This window comes from Syzygium oleosum, unplaced genomic scaffold (genome assembly GCF_021117445.2).
Source record: "Syzygium oleosum isolate NSW1041296 unplaced genomic scaffold, Sole_v2.1 Sole_v2.14, whole genome shotgun sequence".
Taxonomy (NCBI): Eukaryota; Viridiplantae; Streptophyta; class Magnoliopsida; order Myrtales; family Myrtaceae; genus Syzygium; species Syzygium oleosum.
This window is the reverse complement of record NW_026607498.1, coordinates 9,624,983-9,648,074: the sequence shown is the minus strand read 5'-3', so window position 1 is coordinate 9,648,074 and position 23,092 is coordinate 9,624,983. Positions and strand designations below refer to the sequence as shown.

The following is a 23,092-nucleotide window of genomic DNA, read 5'->3' as shown; positions in this document are numbered from 1 at the left end:
CCCCAACCGGCTTAAATTCCACCAAATGTTTCTGCAATTACTGCGTTAAGAACGTAGACCGAATGTATTAGGAAGTGGAGAGGACATGCATGTTCCAACGATTGTGGGTAAAATTAAAAAAACGATGACATTGACGGGTGGTGGAATTTTAATAGTGATGAAGTCAGCGGTAAATATGATAAAAAAAAATTTCTTTATTTAATATTTTTTTTGAAACTTAGAGTTTAGCCACACGAGCAAGTTCATCATGCCTAGAGAATCGTTTGATCACATACATGCACGGACGTCTCTGCTTACTATTCCTCTGAAACTCACTTGATCGAGAGAGAGATGATCACTATTGATGCGTAATGCTAATCAGTTGATAACCATGCGTTTGGAAAGATAATACCTTAAATTATGTAGTTGGAACTTTAAATGTATCATCGGAATTGATGGGCCTAAACATACGCGATGATACCTTAAAGTCACGTACTCAGACCAATTAGGGTACACCGAGCATTCCCCTTTACGTCGCATTTCCGACACGGGACTTCTTTTTCGCCAAACGCTTTCGTGCCGCGGGCACCTCAAGAATACCGCTCAGTTCTTGATACGTTATACTCCATCGGAAGAACAACGTACCTGAAAGAACAACATACATTATAAATTTATACAGTCTAGACTTTATTAATTAGCGTGGATTAGATTAAATATCTCCCTCGATCATGTGTATGAAATGGTCTTTACAGCCGGTGCTCTCCTTAATAATCCAACACCAGTCAGTCCGAAAGATGCAAAAGAGTTGTGAAGGTACGATTTGGATTGACCCTATCTTGCCCTACTCATGGAATTTAATGGAAATTTTTGTTCGAGCTATTATTACACTCAGAACCACCCCGATATTTAGATCCGAGATAGGTGAGCCTGTCGGCAGTCCCCCGCTAATTTGCGGATATAGTATCGCTCTCTCCCCCACTAGGGTGACTACTACCTGACGCTCCTCACGAAATTCATCCAATGTTCAAGAGATTTGAACTAAGGGCTCTCGGCTAACCTTGAATTCTGAATGCTAATTAAGAAGAAAGGGAGAGAGAGATGGCCTAAGCAAACACTTCGTTGCTTCTGAGAAGGGATCTCCACGATTCACCCGCCCCCCAAAAGAGCCGAGCATGATCCCCCTTATAAAATATGATATATTCCGTAGACTTTTCCCTTATGACGATTCCAGAATTAATAAAAAAAAAAGTGGGTAAGATGCAAAACGACGTGGAGTTCTTTAACAATTGTTCCAAGGTCACACGTCATTAGGATCGAAAAGTAAACGATCCATATTTTAATTTGAGATTTCGTCGGTTGAAGTGATTATAAATATGAGGTACATAGAAAGCTTTAGCACGCAATTGCATTGCTCCAAATAAGCCCGTCACAAGTAAAGTCCCTTGACCTTGGATTCTCTCTCTCTCTACCACATGAGAGAATTAGCTATCATGTGATATTCACAATTCTCAATTCATCCCTATTAATTTTTGTTAATCCCACGTTGCCAACTTACTCTATTGGGCGTCGAGTTTATGTCCAGCATGTTCATTTCAAGTCTTTACTTGGTTCCTTTTACGTGCTGCCGTACTTTAGCGAGGTACGGGTTATAGATATTACCCACATGCAAACTCAAGTAAAATTAAAATACATGGCTATCGTCCTTTTTTCTAATCAACTAATTAGAAGCATGATTTGAGTTTTCTCGAACTTGAGATGAAGAAAACGTGAACAATTTCGATTTACTGGGTGCAAAATGAACTTTTGCTATCTAGATCGACGATGTACAATTCGTTTTCTTTTTAATGTCCTCTGTATTTCAAAAAACTCTCTCTCTCTCTATATCTCTCTCTCTATATATATATAGAGGGAGAGAGGGAGAGAGGGGAAGGGGGGACTTGAGATGAACTATTTATTAACCACACATGATTAATTAAACAACAAGTTCTTGTGAAATAATAACAAATCCCATCAATTAATTATTTTTTTAGATCTACTGCTAGTGTAAAAATTGATTTATACATACACCGATAGATGATCGATACGTAAAATAATTTGGTTACATAATTATGTTCAACTGCACACATCGATCATCCAATGGTGAGCGTGTAAAAATTTTGCTACAGGCAACGGACCTTATAGTTATCCTAATTATTATTATTAGCAAGATCTTATGCAAAAACTTTAACCTTACGATTAAATTACTTCCATAACTATTTTCATTAAAAACTTCTACAACCTAGCACTTTGTCTCTCCTAGAGTAGTATTGCTTGAGACACTTGGTTAGTGTTTATTGTCATGCTTCTCCTAATTTTGTGATTTTTGGACTTATAGTTATATTTCTTTTGGGAGATCATCTTTTGTGGATGACTAAGTTCATTACAAATAAATGATTTAAATCGAGAAAGTATACGAAAAAGTCGTTGATAATGGTCATTTTAAGGGAAATGTTCACAAAGCAAGGTCGATGTTCTATAGAGTTGGGCAAAAAATGATGTTCGCGTAGTGTCATTTTAATCCTTCTTTATGGTTAACTTAGCTTGTAAGCATGGACGGATTGCCAAAACTTCAAAATAAGAAGTGATCTCGCGGCAAAGATAGGCCCAATTCCTTAAAAAAAATACCAACGTTAGCTTGGGTTTCAATTCTAACCCAAACTTTTTTTTTGTCCCAATTGAATTTTCCTCCAATAATAACTACTTGCTCACTTTTCATTACCGAATAATTTTTTTTCCTTAATGGATTTCGGTGAATCTGCAATTAATTGGATATAAATTGAGTTTACATGATAAATTTGGAAATAAATCAACCATATTTTTGATGAAAAATGACACAAAAGTTCCTTGAACTCTGGTCCAATGTGTAATGTGATTCCTGAACTTTAGCCCAATGTGAATGTTATCCCTGAACTTTTAATTTGTTCGATGTAGTCCCTGGACTATATAAAAATGTTCAATAATGTCTATGATCTTGAATTAATGGAATGACTATATTCAACATTTTCGTATAGTTCGGGGACTATATTGAACATGTACCAGAAGCTCAGGGACCATATTGAATATTGGATTAAAGTTCGGGACCATTTGTGCATCAATAGGGCATCGAAAGGGGCATGCCGATGGGAAGATTGAAAATATTGGGGCTTGCTTCCCATTTCAAAATTCCGTTTTAGTAGTTTGGTGGCGCACAAACGTTTGAAATCATTACATAGCGTTGAAACAAAGTAATGGCGGGACCTGGGAATCCCGTCTCACTATTCCAATATAGTTTTTTTCAAACCTCCACTACAATATGAGTTCTTGCTAGACAAGCAAGGAATAAATATATAGTACTTTAAATTCGAAACAACAACGAATCTATCTCCATTTGAAAGCGCCGCGAGGCTCCTGCAACAATTTCGTTTCGATCCATGGCGGCGAAGCTTTTCGCGTTGTCCTGCATCCGCAAGGAGAGCCATGGCGACCTCTCCCCGAGGCCGCACTACCCATCGATGCCCAAGATCCCGAGAGGCACCTCGGCAGAAGGGGAAAACACGGCCGGGGTGGTGGCGGAAGGGTCAGAGGCGAAGGTGGTGCTCTCGGTCGTGGGGATGACCTGCTCGGCGTGCGCTGGGTCGGTCGAGAAGGCGGTCAAGAGGCTCCCCGGGATCCGCGAGGCCGTCATCGATGTGCTGAACGGGAGGGCTCAGGTTCTTTACTATCCGAGTTTCGTAAATGTAAGTGTTCGACATTCTGATGCGAAAGATCTCGGGTATCCTGCACGTGTCTTGCCTTTCTTTTTTTTTTGGCTTGTGTCGATTTCTAATAGAGCATGAGATCTTCTGGCACTGCACCAGGATTGTGATGAGTCTAGGATATGTTAATGAATTTCTGAGGAGAAATTTTCATTAGATGCTGTTGCTAGGTTGAATTTATTCTCAAAACCTGCAGTTTCTCGAAGTAAAGGTTTGGCGGGTCGAATTTTTCTGTTTCGCGGTTTGAATCATGCTTCGAGTTTGTTGTTGTGTTTAATTTCTTACAGGAGGAAACAATACGCGAGACTATCAACGATGTCGGGTTTCAAGCCACCTTGATCAAGGACGAGATGAGCGAGAGAACCACTCAAGTAGGCCGCATACGCATCAATGGGATGACCTGCACTTCATGCTCTTCCACAGTCGAGTCGGCTTTGCAGGCTGTCGAGGGTGTTCAAAAGTCCCAGGTGGCGTTGGCGACTGAGGAAGCGCAGGTCCAATTCGATCCTCGGGTGACTAGCTTGGATCTCCTGTTGAAGACTATCGAGGACACCGGATTCGAAGCCATACTCATCAGTACCGGGGAAGACGTAAGCAACATACATCTCAAAGTTGATGGTGTGAGGACCGATCATTCCATGAGAATCCTGGAAAATTCTCTCCGAGCGCTTCCAGGAGTTGAAGATATTGATACCGATCCCGAGCTAAGCAAATTCACCCTCTCTTACAAGCCCGACTTGACGGGGCCAAGGAGCTTCATCGAAGTAATTGAGTCGACTGGGTCGGGTCGCTTCAAAGCAGCGATTTTTCCCCATGGTGAAGGAGGGAGAGAAGCTTATAGACAGGAAGAGATCAAGCAGTACTACAGTTCTTTCCAATGGAGCTTGGTTTTCACTGTCCCTGTCTTCTTGCTGTCCATGGTTTTCATGTACATCCCCGGGATTAAACACGGATTGGACACCAAAATTGTGAACATGATGAGCGTAGGTGAACTTCTCAGGTGGATTTTCTCTACCCCGGTACAGTTTGTCATAGGCCGTCGATTCTACACCGGGTCTTACAAAGCTCTGCGCCATGGTTCGGCCAATATGGATGTTCTGATTGCCTTGGGGACCAACGCAGCCTACTTCTACTCTGTTTACTCGGTGCTGAGAGCCGCAACTTCTCTGAGTTTCAGAGGCACGGACTTCTTTGAGACTAGTTCGATGCTCATTTCGTTCATCTTGTTGGGGAAGTATCTGGAGGTTCTGGCAAAGGGAAGGACGTCTGAGGCCATCGCGAAGCTCATGGACTTGACACCCGAGACGGCGATCTGGTTGACCCTCGATAATGAGGGCAATGTGGTGAGCGAACAAGAGATAGACAGTCGGTTGATACAGAAGAACGACGTGATCAAGATCATTCCGGGAGCGAAAGTTGCTTCGGATGGTTTCGTGATTTGGGGACAGAGTCATGTCAACGAGAGCATGATTACAGGAGAAGCACGGCCCGTGGCAAAGAGGAAAGGGGATGCTGTAATTGGAGGCACCATGAACGAAAACGGCGTCCTGCATATTAAAGCGACTCGGGTAGGCTCGGAGAGCGCTCTTGCACAGATCGTTCGGCTCGTGGAGTCTGCTCAGATGGCCAAAGCGCCGGTGCAGAAATTCGCCGACCGCATCTCCAAGGTCTTTGTGCCCCTGGTATGTCGATTACCTACACTGGTTCCTTATTTACCCGTGCGACATAAATTTCGCTAATTTTATGTGGTTTGGCAGGTGATCATCCTTTCGTTTTCGACTTGGCTCGCGTGGTTTTTGGCAGCAAAGTTCCATGCCTACCCAAAATCCTGGATTCCGTACTCCATGGACAGCTTTCAGCTCGCTCTCCAGTTTGGGATATCAGTGATGGTGATCGCCTGCCCCTGCGCACTAGGGCTTGCGACTCCAACCGCAGTGATGGTCGGGACCGGAGTCGGCGCATCTCAAGGAGTCCTCATTAAAGGAGGACAAGCACTGGAAAGTGCACACAAGGTTCGCATCCAATAACCTTTTCGTGCTTTTAAATTCCGACCATAGTCCTAGATAATGCTAAACAACCTTAGGTCCTTTTAATGATTTTTGTGTAGTATTTTAGCAACTTGAGATGTAGAACGTTGCCAGATATAAAATCTTATCTTCTATTCTGTCATCTCTCTTCTGATTGTGTAAAGAGATAAACTCACTCGGTAAAAATTTTAGTAAAAGTTGCAGATCTTATGTCATATGTTACACTTCTCCGGAACTTGTTTGAATTGATCGATTGCGTCTACTGTCTCTTGTGGTAATTCACATCTCAAACCCTTTTCTTTAACTCTTCTGCTTCCTCGAAATGGCAGGTTAATTGCATAGTGTTCGACAAGACGGGGACGCTCACGACCGGAAAGCCCGTGGTGGTCAACACAAGACTCCTAAAAAACCTGGTGCTGAGAGACTTTTATGAACTGGTTGCTGCAACTGAGGTATGAATCCTCCCATTTTTCCGGTTTTCTATTTTTTGCGAAGGCTTCTTTGTCTTAACTAAGCCTTCAAAGACCCGTCAAACTAACAGATGTGTATTAGGTGAATAGCGAACATCCATTAGCCAAGGCTGCCGTCGAGTATGCCAAAAAGTTTAGGGAAGATGAGGACAATCCCGCCTGGCCTGAAGCCAGCGACTTCGTCTCGGTCCCTGGCCACGGAGTGAAGGCCGTGGTTCGTAACAAGGAGATAATTGTTGGAAACAAGAGCCTGATTTTAGAGCACAACATTGCCATTCCAATCGAAGCAGAAGAGATCCTGGCCGAGACCGAAGGGATGGCGCAGACTGGGATACTGGTGTCCATAGACCGGGAACTGATTGGAGTCATTGCGATTTCAGATCCGCTGAAACCGGGCGCTCGGGAGGTGATATCGATCCTCAATTCGATGAAAGTGAAGAGCATCATGGTGACTGGCGATAACTGGGGGACTGCAAATTCCATCGCCAAGGACGTCGGGATCGACACTGTGATAGCAGAGGCCAAGCCTGAGCAGAAGGCAGAGAAAGTGAAGGATTTGCAGGTGACTGAACATGTTATTTTCATCCCTAAATAGAAAAAATTCAATCAAATAACTAGGGACTTTTTTCCAAGCAGGTTTTGAGTGTAATATTGTTTGCTTTCAACAACAATCTTTAAAATCCGCAGGCTTCAGGATACATTGTAGCAATGGTGGGAGACGGCATCAACGACTCGCCAGCACTCGTGGCCGCGGATGTGGGGATGGCGATCGGCGCGGGCACGGACATAGCCATCGAGGCGGCGGACATTGTGCTCATGAAGAGCAACTTGGAGGACGTCATAACCGCGATCGACCTCTCCCGGACAACGTTCTCCAGGATCCGCCTGAACTACATCTGGGCGCTGGGCTACAATGTCCTGGGAATCCCGATTGCTGCTGGGGCTCTCTTCCCTTCCACGGGGTTTCGCCTGCCTCCTTGGATCGCTGGCGCCGCAATGGCCGCGTCGTCGGTCAGCGTCGTCTGCTGTTCGCTGTTGCTGAAGAAGTACAGGAGGCCAAGGCCGCTCGACAACCTGCAGATACAGGGTATAACAGTGAACTGATGATGCACCAAGATGTCTAGTTGATGCATATCTAGGGATGAATCTGTTCAAGAATAAATTTTGCAGCCTGTTCATTTGGGTGAAATTAGTCAGTTGGATGTAATTGTATGTATGTGGGAGTGTTGTTTGGGATTCCTATGAAGATTCAGTGTGTATTGAGTAGTGAAAGGTGTCGTCTTTGAGATCTCAATGTGAATAAATAGCTGCTTTGTTGTTGTTGTTGGCCTCTTCTGATTCTGATTCTTACCATAGTTCTAAAAGCTATCTGCACCACCTTGAAAATGTTAAAAAACATCAAAATTGCAGAGCAAAGGAGTGAACGAGGAAAGAGGGGCCAGGGCCAGGGCCAGCGGAAAGTTTTAGGTCCAAGCTCTCAAGAAAAAGTGCACGGTGTTCAGTCACCCATTTGCGTTGAGAAAATGTGGCGACGGATAGATTAGCGAAACTCGGTATTATGACGGTCGAACCGGCAGCTCGATCAGGTCCGCGCAAATCACGAGTGGCATCAGCAACAGAAGAAGCAGAAGTTTGATCTAGGAGACAAGGAAGCTCGATTTGGATCAGGGTACTGAACTGGTTGGTAATAGAGGTGAGCACAAAAACAGGAACAAACTGGACTGAACTGGCCGATTCCCAATTCATAAAATTTGGAATCGATGATAATCGGTCTAGTTTCGGTTCCAGGTGTGGACCGAACCACTTGGACCAGATTGATAGTTTTTTTTATTGTCAAATGGCCGGAGAAGAGAGCGGAAGCAACGTTCAGAGACACACTTGCACTATGCAAGAGCGTTTCATTCAACGTCTTTTCCAATCCCTTTGTTCGGTTCCAGCATTCCATTCCTTTCCCTACTAGAGAATAGGAAGGAAAAAACAGAAGAAAGAAATCATGACTGTTTCTAGGACCACTCCGGCACCAAATCGGACCGATTCTAGGACTAGGTGGGCTGATTCTACAAACTGAGAACCGACTCTTCTAATTCGGTTTCTGATTCTAGGGTAGGAACCGACTCATTCTGAAACCGATCACCCATTGTGACTTTGAATAAACCTTTTCTCTGTGAAGGAACGAAATATCAATTTATTGCTCTTCAATATCCAAGGAACAAAAAAATGATATCGGAAATATCGACAGATTCTTACCGAGTCCAAACAAATAGGAAATAAAAATAGATCCACTCTTACAATCTAATCTATATCCAATCTGAATATCATAACAGTGGATATAGTCACGATTCAATGGGCTAGGTCTACTTACTTTTTCTTTGATCCACAGACTTCCTCCTCTTGGTCGATCAACTAATCTTATTCTTGGATCTTGTTCGCAAGTTGAAAAAATCAATGTATTAAACTACTGTCCTATTCTATATTTCATATTTTATTACTTTATTCTTTTTTATTAGTTAAGAACAAATAAGTTTTAGCTAATGTAATAAAAGTACCAATTGTTGTTCCAAAGACTCTACCTACTAAACCTTCTCCTGCTTTTGAATTGCCAAAGCAAGAATTTTATGTAAGAGTTGAAGCCCCAAAGGGAGAATTGGAAAGCTTAACATCTCTCATTTTTATTACTACTTTTTTATATTTATTGAAAAAGAAAAAAAAAAAAAAAAAAAGAAGATGCCATTTTATTTAAAACCCCAATTATGAAATCCCTTCTCTCCCATTTCACACCTCGGAACGCACCATTATTACAAGGAGAAAGGCGTTTTCAAATCTTCTTAACCCGAAATGGCTGATCAACAAGAAGAATTCGAAAAAACAAGGAGCAAGCCCCGGCCATTAAAAAATAAGAAAAAAAATACGCTTTTTTTTTTATATATATCGAATTACACAAAAGGATTTGCAAATAAAAGCGTTAACGCTCAATCCCATCCATAAATTGTTATCGCTTCTAGAAAAGCCAGACGAAGCAATAAAGTACCTTGTATTTTTGCCTCCGCATCGTGCTCTCTTGCAATACCTTCTACAGCTTGGCCCTAGTGTAACAACAAGACTCATGATCTTGGAGCATCTTGCCCTGTAATATTCCAAACCTCCTCACTTGGAGATTCCAATGCCTGCTTGATTCCATAGACATCGGCCTCATGAGATTAATATGGTCCCCCTTCCTGAACCACGATTCTCTGAAACGAAACAAGATCGAGTCTTTGTCCCCGTGAAAACCAGTTTAAATACTTCCTTGTAGCATTGGGCTGTTTCCCCCATAGTACCAATACATGTTGAAGGTGGTCCATGCTCTTGATGCAAAATGGGTGACCGATCCTATGACTAGCAATACATTAGTGCAAAAAATGAAAACGATTGGGAATATACAAATGACTGACCGTTCATACGTCGCGTAATCTACAGCGCTTTTTGTTCAGGACGATGTCATTATCGTTGATGAGTAATTATGAATTTAGTGGTTAAACAAACTATTCTATTCGGTATTTGCTAAAGATTGAATACTTCCGTAAACATCATCTAGAGCAAGTGTGAGTAATTTACATGATTGAAGCTCTTCAATTATAAACCGAATTTCAAACTATATCCTCATGCTTTCTATTAGCTTCGTCATCCGATGATTTTATCATCTAAAATCACTTCAAGTGGTATAAATAAGGAATAATTACACAAATTGTCCATAAATTTTGGTCCAATGTGTAATTCGGTCCCTGAACTTTTAATTTGTTCAATGTTATCCTTGAACTTTAGCTTAACATGCAATATCATCCCTCGACTTTTAATTTGTTCGATATGGTTCCTCAAACTTTTGGTAGATGTTTAATCGAGTCCATGGACTATATGAAAATTTTCAATATTATTTCTGAACTTGAATTTTTGGAAGGACAACAATGAATATCTTTATATAGTTGTGAGACTAGAATAAAATATTTAACAAAAGTTCAAATACCATAGTGAACAAATTAAAATTTCAGGGGCCACATTATACATTTGGCAAAAGTTCGTAGATCATTCATGTCATTTTCCCCATAAATAAAATATATTCAAATTGAATTTTGTACAAATTTTACAAAATTGGAAAAATGAAACAGAAAAAGGGTCCCACGCGAACGGCGGATCGAGCATCCACGTCCCACTCAAGCAGAACGTCCACGTGGGCGACTCGGCGCCCGCCACGTGTGATCGTCATCCTCGCGACCCCCGCACAAGCGGAACTATATAACGCTACAGGAGGACGTGAGGTCGGCTGAAGAATCTCGCGACAGGGGGCAGTTTTTGACCGCAGATGCTCTGTTCTTCTTCTACAAAACCTCTGCTCCTTCGTTGCAGAAGCCTCAGCGCAGCTCTCGCCTCTTCTTCTTCCCCTGCTTCTTCTGCTCTGCCTCTTCCCAATCCCTTCTCCCCTCCGGTCCCCGAGCAAACCCTTCTCTTCTCTCGCTCGATCTCGCCGCCGTTCTTCCCCGAGTCCGGTTCGTCGATCAAGTCGCCGCCTTTCGGTTCCTCGCCCTCGCCCTGTTGTCGTCGGAGCTTCGTCTCGCGTGATCGGAGATCGGGCCGTGCCATGGCGAGCCAATCCTCGAAGGGGTCGATCTACGACTTCACCGTGAAGGTCAGTCCTCTCTCTCTCTCTCTCTCTCTCTCTCTCTCTCTCCTGAGGTTTTACTGTTTTTGGCAATTTCGGGGGAGAAATTATGAATCGGGGAGTCGCCCCTCAGCCGAATTGTTAACCTATGTTATAAAGTTCGCCTCTTTTAATCATTTCTGACCGAAGATTTTGTATTTCTATATCCACAGCAACGCTGCAATTTTTTAGCTCAGAAAGATGATATTTTTATTCAATTGGTGTTGAAACTCCTTTGTCATCTATGTAAAGCTGTGGCCTTTTGCAAAGCTTTTCTGTGACCTGCTTTTCAAAGTTTTTGAATAGTTTAGATGGTTAATCTGAAAATGAATCAATCTACTGCACCTTTGATATATATGTTTACCTCTTATCCGTGTAATTCGCGCAAATATCAGATTCTGTTGATTCAAATTGAGTTGGTCAGGGAGCGAAATCATGTGTCGCTAGACACTGCTAACCAAAGAAACAGTACATATCAATCTGCGCGGAAAACCGCAGAAGGCATTATGGTTTCGTGCCGTGTGCTAAGAGGTTATGAATTATTTGAGAACTCGGGTTCCTTTTTGTATTCAGGATGCTCGGGGAAATGATGTTGATCTCAGTAGCTACAAGGGCAAGGTCTTGCTGATTGTCAACGTTGCTTCGCAGTGGTAATTCTCGGGACTGTGTTTATGCCCTGTAACAGGAAACATCTTCTTGGACTTTAATCTTGGGTGATCTGCTTAAAAGCGATATCATATTTCATGCCTTTGTCATTGGGAATTGTTTATGCAGTTCAGTTTGGGAGTAGGTCAGTGTTTTAGTGATCGGGTTGGTCCACCGTGTTCTAATTTTTTTAATGGTATGTTGTTTGTTGCAGTGGACTGACCAACTCAAATTACACCGAACTCAGTCAGGTCTACGAGAAATACAAGAATCAAGGTCTCCTATGCCCTCCCCCGGTCCTGATGTCCCATCGTATCTCATGTTTGAGTGGAATACTGGCCTTAACAGGATAATAAACATATATCATATCAGAAACGACAATTGGTTATTGGTATCACTTAGGTTATGGAGATTCTAGAAAACTTAAAGAGGATGTCACTCTAATGCGATGCAGGTTTGGAGATATTAGCATTCCCGTGCAACCAGTTTGGAGCTCAGGAGCCGGGGACAAATGAGGAGATCGTACAATTTGCTTGCACCCGATTCAAGGCTGAATATCCCATTTTCGATAAGGTAAAACAAATACATGAGGTCCTTCTCTGAAGATGAAGAACGTATTGTGGACTACTTAAGTTCTCTGGAAAGTCTTTTTGGAGTAGTATCTGCAGTTCCCTTACATTTCCTAGTGACTGGTAATTTGCAGTTTGAGTCAAAAAAACGTGAGGATGAAGAATCTGATTGCTTTTTCTGTAGGTTGATGTGAATGGTGATAATGCCGCTCCTCTCTACAAGTTCCTGAAATCAAGCAAGGGCGGACTCTTTGGGGATAACATTAAGTGGAACTTCTCCAAGTTCCTCATCGATAAAGAAGGAAATGTCGTTGATCGCTATGCGCCCACTACTTCTCCTCTTAGCATTGAGGTGAGAGTCTAATCGTTGACAATCATAGTAGAAGTTCATTATTTTCTTTGGCTATTCAACTGAGGCATCGCTGTTGTTATTAACGCAGAAGGACATCAAGAAACTGTTGGGGGTGGCCTGAGCACTGGAACTTCTTCTCCCCAGTAAGGATGAGAAGTAATCTGAAAAATAAGCATCCTCTTGACTCATCATGAGGATACATCTAGATGTCTTCTTCTCATGTTATGTTGTTGGAACTTTTACTGCGTTAATAATGTAAAAAGAATGTGTGCTTGTCAATAAATCCAGCTTCCGGTTTCTTACTGCCGTATGAAATCGTTTAGAAAACTAAAGGCGATCATTACCGTGGGTGTAACAAGTTCTACTAGTCGGGTGCGACGATTCTATTAGATGGTTGATTATTTCTCTGGCGGAAAAAGCTTTGAATGAGTGATACATGGCGCTAAAGTTAGATGAGGTTTTGACCGTTCGAGTAGACAAGTCTTGGTACAGAGAGTAGGTTCCTTTTCTGTTTGTGATGTTGTGGGTGTATTCACTGGAAGATGGTTTTCTTAACCGTTGAATCTCTGATGTGATTTGACCACGAAACTGTTTAGCTTACTTCTCTCTACTCAATAATCACGTAAAATGACTTGATTAATGAAGTGCCGCCGGTTATCAAAGTTACATTAATAAGATCATACTCGAACAAAGAGATGCGTCGACTAGAGGGTCATCGATGTAAGTGTAGGAAAGAACTTTCTTTGCATTTACAAGATCGTCATCAGTTCATGGCAAGTGAAGGCTTTTGCTGATGCTGAGTGTTATGGTGGAGAGAGAGAGAGAGAGAGAGAGGGAGAGGGACTACAAGCTTAAAAATGAATCAAATTAATCTCACTTATTCACTTGTTAGATGGTCTTGTGTAACCTCTGAGAGAGAAAGAGAGAGCAATCAATTGAAACCCTCCTGTGCTTTTCCTCTCAACATACGAACCAAAAATTGCCAAAACTCGTTCTACTCATCCCTCTTAAAACTCTTTATGGTGCGTTAGCAACAGGCGGTAATGGCACTGCATTTTTACCATCGCAATTTGCGGGTTACATGCAAGATAACCTCTGAGAATGAGAAAGCCTCCACAGTTCTCGCATATGTCCTATTCAGAAGACTCCGATCTCTGCTTCTTGTTGGCATAATCCAAATATCCCTGCCCAAAACAAAAGTGGCGTTCAGCAACAGATGATGGTGGTCTCGAAATAGAAAGTTCGCACACTGAATGTTACTTATCTTCAATAAGAAATGAGTGCAGAACAATAAGTGAAAATCCATCTCGCCCTTTTCCTTCTATTTGTTACAGACTAGAGGTATTGCTAATTGCTATTCACCAACAATGCTTGAGAGTTGAGAGTGGAGGAAAGCCTGTAAATCAGCCGAGTCCCATTTTTCATTTCTATCCTAAAGAAAACCTTCAACCTTGAGACTTGCGTACTTAATCATGAAACGGTGATCTACAACTAGCAAAAACAATAAAGGGGGATGAGCTACTTTTTCCCAGGAAGATGTGAAAAGCTAATGCTAATTACCTGGAGTATCCCCATAGCAGCGAACTTGTCCACTATTGTCTTCGCTGCTACTGGATGCAACGTCAAAGGTTGTAACAACAATTCCACATTCTGTAAATGGACATGCATTAGCGCCCCATGATTATTTAAACATAACAACAAGATACTCCTTTGCGAAAAGGAGTTGAATTTAGCTTTCCATAGGTGAACACTGGGGACTGCCACTGGAGTATGGACCACTCAAGAACACAAGCTAGTATTGCTGGAAGCCCAAATGGGAAAGTATGGAAATGAGTCTTGATGAGGGAACTGCCGTCAATATGTAATGCAGCAGAACTTTTAAGTAGAAGCGTTATTTAGTCCACATAGGGCTTACGCATTGGTTTTCAAATTGGCAGCTTTGCGAGCACTTTGAATTATGTGGGACATATACTAGAGGATATAAAAATTAAGCCTTACAAACTGAAGAATTATTCACTGTTCATGCTGTTGCTTCTACTATCATAATTCGGACCTTAAAGATTGGATGAAACAAAGAAAGGTAAGGGGCCACTTTATTGAGCTAATATTGTGCATAATACATAATACCTTAGTAAAGAAACAGGACATCAGGCTAAGATTTTGAAAGAGGGGGGAAAACAAGTTGCACCTTGGATGTAAAGCTTTCTTCCCAATACGTATAACAAACACCTTCAAGTTTTCCTGTTTTAGAAAGCTCATCAATAAAACGCTTCATTTGCACAACCTGATTACAGACAACAAAAAGGATTGAGAAATTTATATGTAGCATGTCAGAAAAGTTATAGAAAATAATGGTTTAAAGGAGACATACACCAGGATTGCTACTACGAAACCGGTCAAGAGGGCAGCCGACCACAAATCCAAGTAGTGAGAATTCAGAGACCTGCATATATCCAAGGAAACAGGAACCAATCAGGCCCCGGTAGGAACATTTCCAAGACCATGCAGATTGCACGTACCCATTCAGTAAGGATATTGTGATCCGATACTGAGAAACAATAAGATAATTGACCAAAACCTGGCCTAACTCCCTAAAAAATCGCCAACTTAGGTCCAATCTCAATTCTGTCCTGCACTTTTTTTTGTCTAAAAAAAATCCTCAAATTTCACTATAGCCCCAAATCTACCCATGCGTCCAAAAATCAACACTAGTTTCTTTAATATTATCTACATCAGGGCCAATTAGAGGTTCGTTATCCAAATTTGTATCTTCATCAACACCCTCACCTTCGCATGGAACAACAACAGTCTCTGATGTTGATAATCTTGAAGAAGCCAATGGTGATTTTTGGAAGCGTGGGCATATTTGGGATTGAAGTTAAAGCTGGGGATTTTTTTTAGACAAAAAAGTTTGGGCCAGAATTGGGATTGGACCTAAAATTGAGAGTTTCTTATGGAATTAGCCCCTAAATCCTAAGGTCTGATCTAATTGAGATACCAGGTCTGATGATTCTAGCCCAAGTAAACATAACACAATAGCAATATCCCCTCTTTTAGATAGGAACAAATGAGGCAAGAAATTATAGATACTAATTTAGGGAATAAGCAATAACAAATACCAAGTTTTAAGCAGAACCAACACTGAAATTACTCGTTGTTGGCGTCCTTCGCACAACTATACTCATAGTTGGAAGCCAGACCGAGTACAATAAACAAAATGCTCCAGCCAACCCAATCACTTAGATTGGAAAAACTTCTTTATAGGACGCATCCAAACGGTAATTCCCACAGGAACAATTCCTCCAAGAAATGGAGATACTAACACAAAAGCAGGCTGAAAGGCAGACTTACCAAACTCTGAAGATCCGTCGCCATCAAGTCAATATTTGTCTTCTTCCTAAGCAGAACGCTGCAATTATGGCAACAACAAAGATCATTTCAAAGGTGATAATTGCATATACCACGACAAGGTTAGGATCCCAAGAAAGAAAATAGAAAAGTCCCCCAGAGGGACAAGCTGCAGCATATTCACAACTTCCAAGTTCCATCCTTCTACCTACCAAATAACAAAAATAGTTCCTTTATAGAATCAGATTGGGAAAGAGCACACCGAAAGTCCTAAATCTTACATATGGAATGGGATCAATCAAATCAATTGAAAAGTTTAGAACTCAATTGCACTTTTTGGTAAAGGTTTAGTACTTGATTGAATCGATTGAAAGTTTAGAATTCAATTGTATTCCATACATAAGATTTAGGACTTATGGTGCGTTTTTCCCGAATCAGATTTTTACATGGCAACCATACAAAGTGAAGCACATACTAACATCATTAAGATAAACAACATCTGTACCAATCATCTATGCAATCATCCTTCGGTTTATATTATCCACAACTCAATCATCTGATTCGATAAGGGTGGCCGTGAATCATATGGAGATCTCAAACTCACTGGCCCATGTACAACTTTACGTTCCATGCACCAGAGTGCATTCGGATGCTCAATTTCTATGGAGGTAAAACGCACAGGAATTGATAAAGACATATACTACAATTCATCTTGGCCAAAGTACGATACAATGCGCATGAATGGCAATACCTCAGGGGTGATGCAATCTTGTTACTTGAATCCGACACAGCAAGTCCAACATACTTATCGCCAACATCCAACCCTAGCAAGCGGCCTTTTTTCTTCGTATGCGCCATCAATACATCTTGGAACAAGCTCAAAGGTTTCACGTACCTCATCTACAAACACAGTGAATCCAGTTGACAAACTTCACTTAATGACTCAAGCTACATGCTTCGAAAATTAAGCAGAGACTAAACGGGAATATCCATCGATGCAGTAATGTCAGAGAGACGAACTCTCATGAAGCAAATCAAACACCCATCAATATATCTATCACTACGTGCTATTCGTATCTCAAGTAATACCGGATAAATTAAACCATAAACAAATAATGGGAGCAGCATAATGAGCAGCTCCACGACTAACGGTAGCATCAGCATAGCTATTACGGGTCACGCTAAAGCACGTAGCTTGCATGAGCAATGAGCTCCAGCGACGACTGAGAGACTGAATATAGCGTACGTCTATCTCGCTTGCGTTCATTGAGGCATTAAGACAAACACTTGGTATGTAGGACCATATATCAGAGCCACACCCAGATGGATCCATCACGTACCGCTTCTTCGCCGCCCACTTACGGTATCGCCCGGACAACTTTTCCTTCCCAGAGGAAATGCGACCGCTTGGGCGGACGTCACCTGCTCTCCTCCTCCTCCTCCTCCTCCGCCCCCCAACGGCAAGCTCGCGGTTCAATCAATGAAGGTGGGCGATTCTCTGGTCAAATTTGTGCTGAGCTTCTTCTTCACACTTGTCGGCCCTCGTCGCCTCCTCGGCGAATTCGTGACTTCCTTCGTTTGCTCTTTCGTTGTTCTTTCGGCCGGTTTCGATGTCACGAACAGAGAGAGAAATCGCACACGAGTGGACGGTCTCTCTGAAATCGGGCGGACACGGTGACAAAACTTCCTCGTAACCGACCTTTTGACGATTCTCTTGTACTCGCCGACTGGAGGTTGGTTGGGCCGGTTTAACCGCCGTGAACCGCCGGTTCGACCCGGTTTCATCTCGAACGACTAGTCACATAGTTCGTTTTTTTTCTGAGTTTAAGCTTTTGAAAGAGACAATCGAGCATTCGAATTGTCATGATATTAGAAATGGTTAATACCACGAAAATCCCCAAATTGGTCCATCCGCGACAATTTTACCAAAAACTAATTTTTTTACAACCAAAAACTCCGAACTGGTACATTTGTAACAAATTTACCCTCCGTTAGTTTCCATTAAATTGAATTAATATCACAAAAAATCATAAACCGGTACGCTTGTGACAAACGGAAGGTAAAACATAAAATTGATACATCCGTCAATTGCCGCGTGTCATTTAACAAAGCAATTTGACAGTAAAATTCAACGGAAATAAACTGAGGGTAAATTTGTCACATGTATACAAGTTTAGGGTTTTTGGTGGTCAAAAAATTCGTTTAGAGTAAAATTGTCATGGGCGTACCAGTTTGGAGTTTTTCGTGGTACTAATCCTATTAGAAATGAACCCGCGCAATGCAGGAGATGTTAAAACATAAAAAATAACGAAATATCCTATCTCTAGAATGTACATAAAACATATGAAGGATACAAAATGAAAAATTACATAGATACTTTTAGTTAAAGTTGATATTAGTTATTTTTATTTCGTTTTCACTCTAAAGCAATTAAAAATGGGGTTAAACGAAGCCCATTGAAAATGGGATTGGTTAGGTCACATGAACAGATCTGACTTATTGATACCATTTCACGCTCAAAAGAATTAGATATACTTAATTGATCAAATTTTCTTTTTAAAATACACTAGTTTGTTTACCCGTGCTTGAGGGCTCCATAGTTAGATACCAACATTTTGAGTTAAATTATTAAGGGATAGTTCTAAATATCTCATTAAAGAAGATTAAAAATTGCCCACAAAAGTCGGCATATTAATTCTACAGTACATATTTTCACTTATTGAGCGGCATGTTAATTCTACACTAATTTCTTGCTAGGTAAAATTGACGACAACACTGTTGTAAAGAGTTATTGCCTTTTAAGTGATATATCAAACATTTTATCAAATTCACTATTCATAATCTCAATTTTCATACGAAATTTTTTTTGAAAGACAGTATGTATATCAATTTATAGTATATTATCACATATATAGCTTTCATATTTAGTTAAACAAATCAATGATAAGATATTGCACGTAATCATTTCATACAGTCCAGAGTGTAGAGTATCAAGTAATGATAATTTTCAAGTTTTTCGGAAAAAGAAAATTGTCATTTCTAACTTTTTGTAATTTAGAAGCGACAACATGGACATATTATACCTTTGAAGAATTTTTGTTTAATGGCTAAATGCAAAATCAAAAAACTAATTTTAGTTTTAAAATTGAAAAAAAAAAAAAAAGAACAATAGCAAGTGTTTTTAATAGTGATCAAAGATTTATTTTTAAACAAAAACAGCCTAAAAATTCACCTATTAACTCTAGTACAAAAAAGAAAAGAGAAGATAACGATGACAAAAAGAAGCTTACCTACCAACTCTCCACCAAATTGAAAACATTAAATATATATATGGTGGGTTCCATCACACTTTAATTATTCCCACCACGTTCATTTTAATATATATAGCATTAGAGTTACGAGGTCATGAGTTTAGTTATCCACGTAACGAATGTATAGAATGCAATTCTTTAATGGCTTGATCTTTGAAACGAGCAATGAGCTACGCAAATTTTGAAAGTAAATTTTATAAATGAAAAGAGATTTTGATGATAACGGTCGCAAATTGAATTTTGAAATGGCAAACTAGACTTGATTTTATTTCAGCAACTAGGCTACATGAGATCGTAAACTTTTCAAATAAGATAATTGGGTACTTAAATTAAAGTCCGTCAAACAATTTAAATTAATTGGGTTGGATCGAAAGTTGTTCGGCCCAAATTAATTTATATTTACGCAATACAATTCTTGCGACCCATACCCATGCTTGACCCGGGTTCAACCCATTCCCGACTCAACTAGGGCTCCAATTCTTAGCATTTTTCTCCTTAAATTGTTACCTCTTAAATTGCGCGACTCCATGGACCGGTCCGCCAAGTTGCGAGAGAGCTCAAGTGCTCGAATTGGACTTCGCAAGGCACATAAGCAACGTGAAGATGTTGGTCAGCACCATGCTAACGAACAAGAATACTAGTGGACAATCCAGTGGTCAAGTTATGAGGGCTTGAAAATGGCAGTGAGGTGAAGGGTGGTGGATCTTGCCCGAGTGACGAGCAATGCCCTCGCTCTCGTGAATCGATTTGCTTCCAGACATCGGTCGGCCACAGTGGCCTTCCATTTGTACCTCTCTCTCCCCCATCTCGGTTCATGTTCTTCTCGACCTCAACTCAACCCATATTACTAAAACACGTCTATATTTAACCCAAATTATCAAAGCTCAGACCCACTCATTTAATCCATTTTAAGATCTCTATGTGAATATATTACTTGGATAAAATTTTACATCAAATTAAAAAAGTACATCAACAGAATAAAAAGATTTTAGTAAATAAAACAACAAACCTAAAAATTGAAAAATAATCGGTCTTCACCAACAAATCACTATTTATTGCACATGCAATTTTATTCATACCCCTAAGTCTTATTAGCCCCTGAAGCAATTTTAGTCAAATAATTATTCCCGGGCCTCACAAGCGACAGTGGTAAATTTCTACGGGCCCCTGTAATCTACAATCTCATTGGCGCATCTATTGGAATATAATGGACTCATCAGCAAAAGTTCAAGTACACATGCGATCCTTGAGATGGGTAATTATGCTGCACTAAAGATAGGTTTGAAATGCAAATGTTTCCGATCCATTAAGACTCACATGTAATTGGGCATTTATTTTTTAACCCATTTGAACAGCTTTTAAAATTTTAAACGACCAATTTATGACCTAACCCATTAAATATTGAGTTACAAAATGGGTTTCGAACTCATTTTGCCAACTCCACTAAAATTTCATTCAATATTGGAACCATGAAATCTTGAGTTTAATTACTCACATTTCTCTTCCACCCATTTTTGGATTATCCTCCATATACACTTTAGTGATGAGGACAATATCGGTGTCATAATTATTGTACGGCATTTAGTTTGGTGTCAAAACTTTGCAATCGATTATTTAATCGTCACACATTTTAAAAACATACACTTAAGCGACTTATCCAACAACTTAACTAATTAGGAAAATCGACACGACATTCTCCGGTAATAAAACTCGCTGAAGTCGTTTGAATGAGCACTTTTGAAAAACTAGAGCACAAAAGCGATTCTTCATCAATTTTGTCATTGGATGAATCATTCATAAAGTTTTGACACCGTACATAAAGTAGAAAGCTCCATGGATTCGCCCCAAAGTTCCTTCCTAAAATATTGTCGATTTGGAGAGTTTTAACGTCTTTTACGATTGTCGTAGTAATTGCTCAATTATTTAGTGATATTACATATGCCACGATGTTACATAAAGTATGGCAAATGCAGTGACAAGACTGTTTTCATTTGAAGGAGGATTCATCATCGCGCTTTATAGCTCATGAGGATCTATCGAATCAGCATCCAGTGGAGTCATCATTTTTATACTAATCATTGGAGACTTCATTCTGTCTCGTTGCTTTGCCTGTACTAATCTAGGATTCGATGACTGTCAGTGTCAGAAAAAGCACACCAAAATCTCTTTTTGGTTGATTCCATGGCCGATGATGGAAACATCAGTGCCATTATATCTCTCATTGCTTCTTCTTGTTTGCATTACTTTCTTGCTCTGTTCTTATTGTTTTGTCTTGGTGAAACTTGTCTTATATGGATAGAAATCAGTGGAACAAGCCATCGTGTACCAGTTGTCCAAACTCTAAAGATACAGTTTCGAGATCTTCTACATGTAGAGGGATAATTGTCCAAAATCATTGATTGGCTGTCCAACCATTTGAATTATTTCTTTCCTAAGTTGAAAGATGTCAATCAATCTCTTTCACTTTATTAAGCCCCATCTCAGGATTTACAAAGTTGCATCAGGCCCTTATTCCTTAAATAATATTTTGGCACAACCAAGTACATGAAATTGTAGATCGCACCATCTCAAGGTAAACGAAGTCCGGACCAAACAGAAACACAAAATGGAGGCACAAATATATCGAATACAGTGGGAATACCCGGCAAAATAATTATGAACATACGCGGGTGCTAATGTGCATCTTAAACCATTCTTTTTTTTATTCTTTAGTGAAGATAGAACTCGACAACTATAACACAAATTATATTGAGAAAACTACTGATGATATTTTGAAATTGACAAAACCATTTACTTGTTATTAATCAATAAATGCATATGTTGTTTTGTTTCAAGTGGCATTGATATAAAGCAAGCTCTATTACCATTGATATGACCTAAAGTACAAAGTGGAAAGACTCATGAAGACAAGGGTGAATAAGTTAGGAAGAATGGGAAGTTCTTGATGATTTGGATGTACCATAAGGTGAACTTGTGAAGTCTTATTCACTAAGTACTTTGGAAGATCAAATGGAAATCTGTACATAAGTCAAAGACCGGCGGGAAACTTGGATAGACTCTCGGATTGTTGATATGAGCAGCTTCATACATCACTTGAGTGAGATGAACTTGCGTTGCATGTGTTTACAAATTCTTATGACTATCAGTCTTAGACTCAGAGACTGCGTTTGGTTGTCTGAATTTTCTAGCCATGATAGGATTGGATAAGACAGGATACGAAATCCAAGAGATTTGCTATATCCTATCTACTGTTTGACGAATCGCGGTAATAAAACCGGATATTTTCACATATTACCATGTCCATTATTTGTTATGAACGTCATATCAGTATAAATGAACCTAAAAATTGCACAAACAAAGATGATAAAAATTTCTCACGAAACTCTTACCTACTTCAATTTTATTTTCTTATTTTTTATTATTTTTCCCTCTCTTGTTTGATTATTTTCTTTTTTATTTCTTTTTCCCCTTCCATCATTCTCTAATAAAATTTTATTAAATAGTAAACTACACAAATATACCTAAAATATGTAATAAAGTAGTTGTATATATATATATACGAAATTTATATCATAAGATAGAAAGAAAAATGAATATATAATAAAAATAAGAATAAATAAAAACAAATTATATTGTTGTTTTGAATTTTTTATATTAAAATTCAAATATTATTTATATTTTATTAATTTAACAAGTTTATCATTCTAGAAAATTAACTTTTATATTATGGACATTAGAAATCTTATCCACTTTTATCGCACCTCTCCCATAGGATAATTTTATCCAGGCGATATCCCTCATATATCCGACTTTATCCTGCCTTGGGCAGGCACCAAACACGGGATATGATAAAATTTATCATATTCCGAATTTTATCCCGACTATCAAACATAGCCAAAGAGTACTTACGACAAGTTTTATAGGTCCGGAACTCTGAAATGAATAT

General features: G+C 40.0%; 3 protein-coding genes across 5 annotated transcripts; 2 read left to right on the top strand and 1 right to left on the bottom strand.

Annotated features, from left to right (window-relative positions):
• The first annotated feature begins 3,346 nt into the window (after positions 1-3,346).
• On the top strand, positions 3,347-7,573 carry LOC115690296 (probable copper-transporting ATPase HMA5). Its single transcript, XM_030616613.2, has 6 exons — positions 3,347-3,734; positions 4,040-5,434; positions 5,510-5,764; positions 6,109-6,231; positions 6,332-6,811; positions 6,937-7,573. The coding sequence occupies exons 1-6, from the start codon at positions 3,429-3,431 to the stop codon at positions 7,351-7,353; spliced, it is 2,976 nt and encodes a 991-aa protein (XP_030472473.2). The 5' UTR covers positions 3,347-3,428; the 3' UTR covers positions 7,354-7,573.
• A 2,981-nt stretch (positions 7,574-10,554) lies between these two features.
• Positions 10,555-12,790, top strand: LOC115690300 (probable phospholipid hydroperoxide glutathione peroxidase). The gene is made up of 6 exons (XM_030616618.2): positions 10,555-10,909; positions 11,495-11,571; positions 11,781-11,842; positions 12,021-12,139; positions 12,320-12,487; positions 12,576-12,790. Exons 1-6 carry the CDS (start codon positions 10,586-10,588, stop codon positions 12,606-12,608), a joined length of 783 nt encoding a protein of 260 aa, XP_030472478.2. The 5' UTR covers positions 10,555-10,585; the 3' UTR covers positions 12,609-12,790.
• Positions 12,791-13,331: 541 nt separating this feature from the next.
• LOC115690301 (uncharacterized) lies at positions 13,332-17,523 on the bottom strand. 3 transcript variants are annotated; one of them, XM_056318011.1, is made up of 7 exons: positions 17,082-17,523; positions 16,587-16,735; positions 15,839-15,896; positions 14,859-14,930; positions 14,676-14,771; positions 14,048-14,137; positions 13,332-13,671 (listed from the first exon to the last, which is right to left on the bottom strand). In XM_056318011.1, the coding sequence occupies exons 1-7, from the start codon at positions 17,166-17,168 to the stop codon at positions 13,621-13,623; spliced, it is 603 nt and encodes a 200-aa protein (XP_056173986.1). In that variant the 5' UTR covers positions 17,169-17,523; the 3' UTR covers positions 13,332-13,620. The 3 variants fall into 3 exon arrangements, with proteins under 3 accessions (XP_056173986.1, XP_056173987.1, XP_030472479.1); XM_056318012.1 differs by having other exon boundaries at positions 17,155-17,523; XM_030616619.2 differs by having other exon boundaries at positions 17,176-17,523.
• Positions 17,524-23,092: the final 5,569 nt, after the last annotated feature.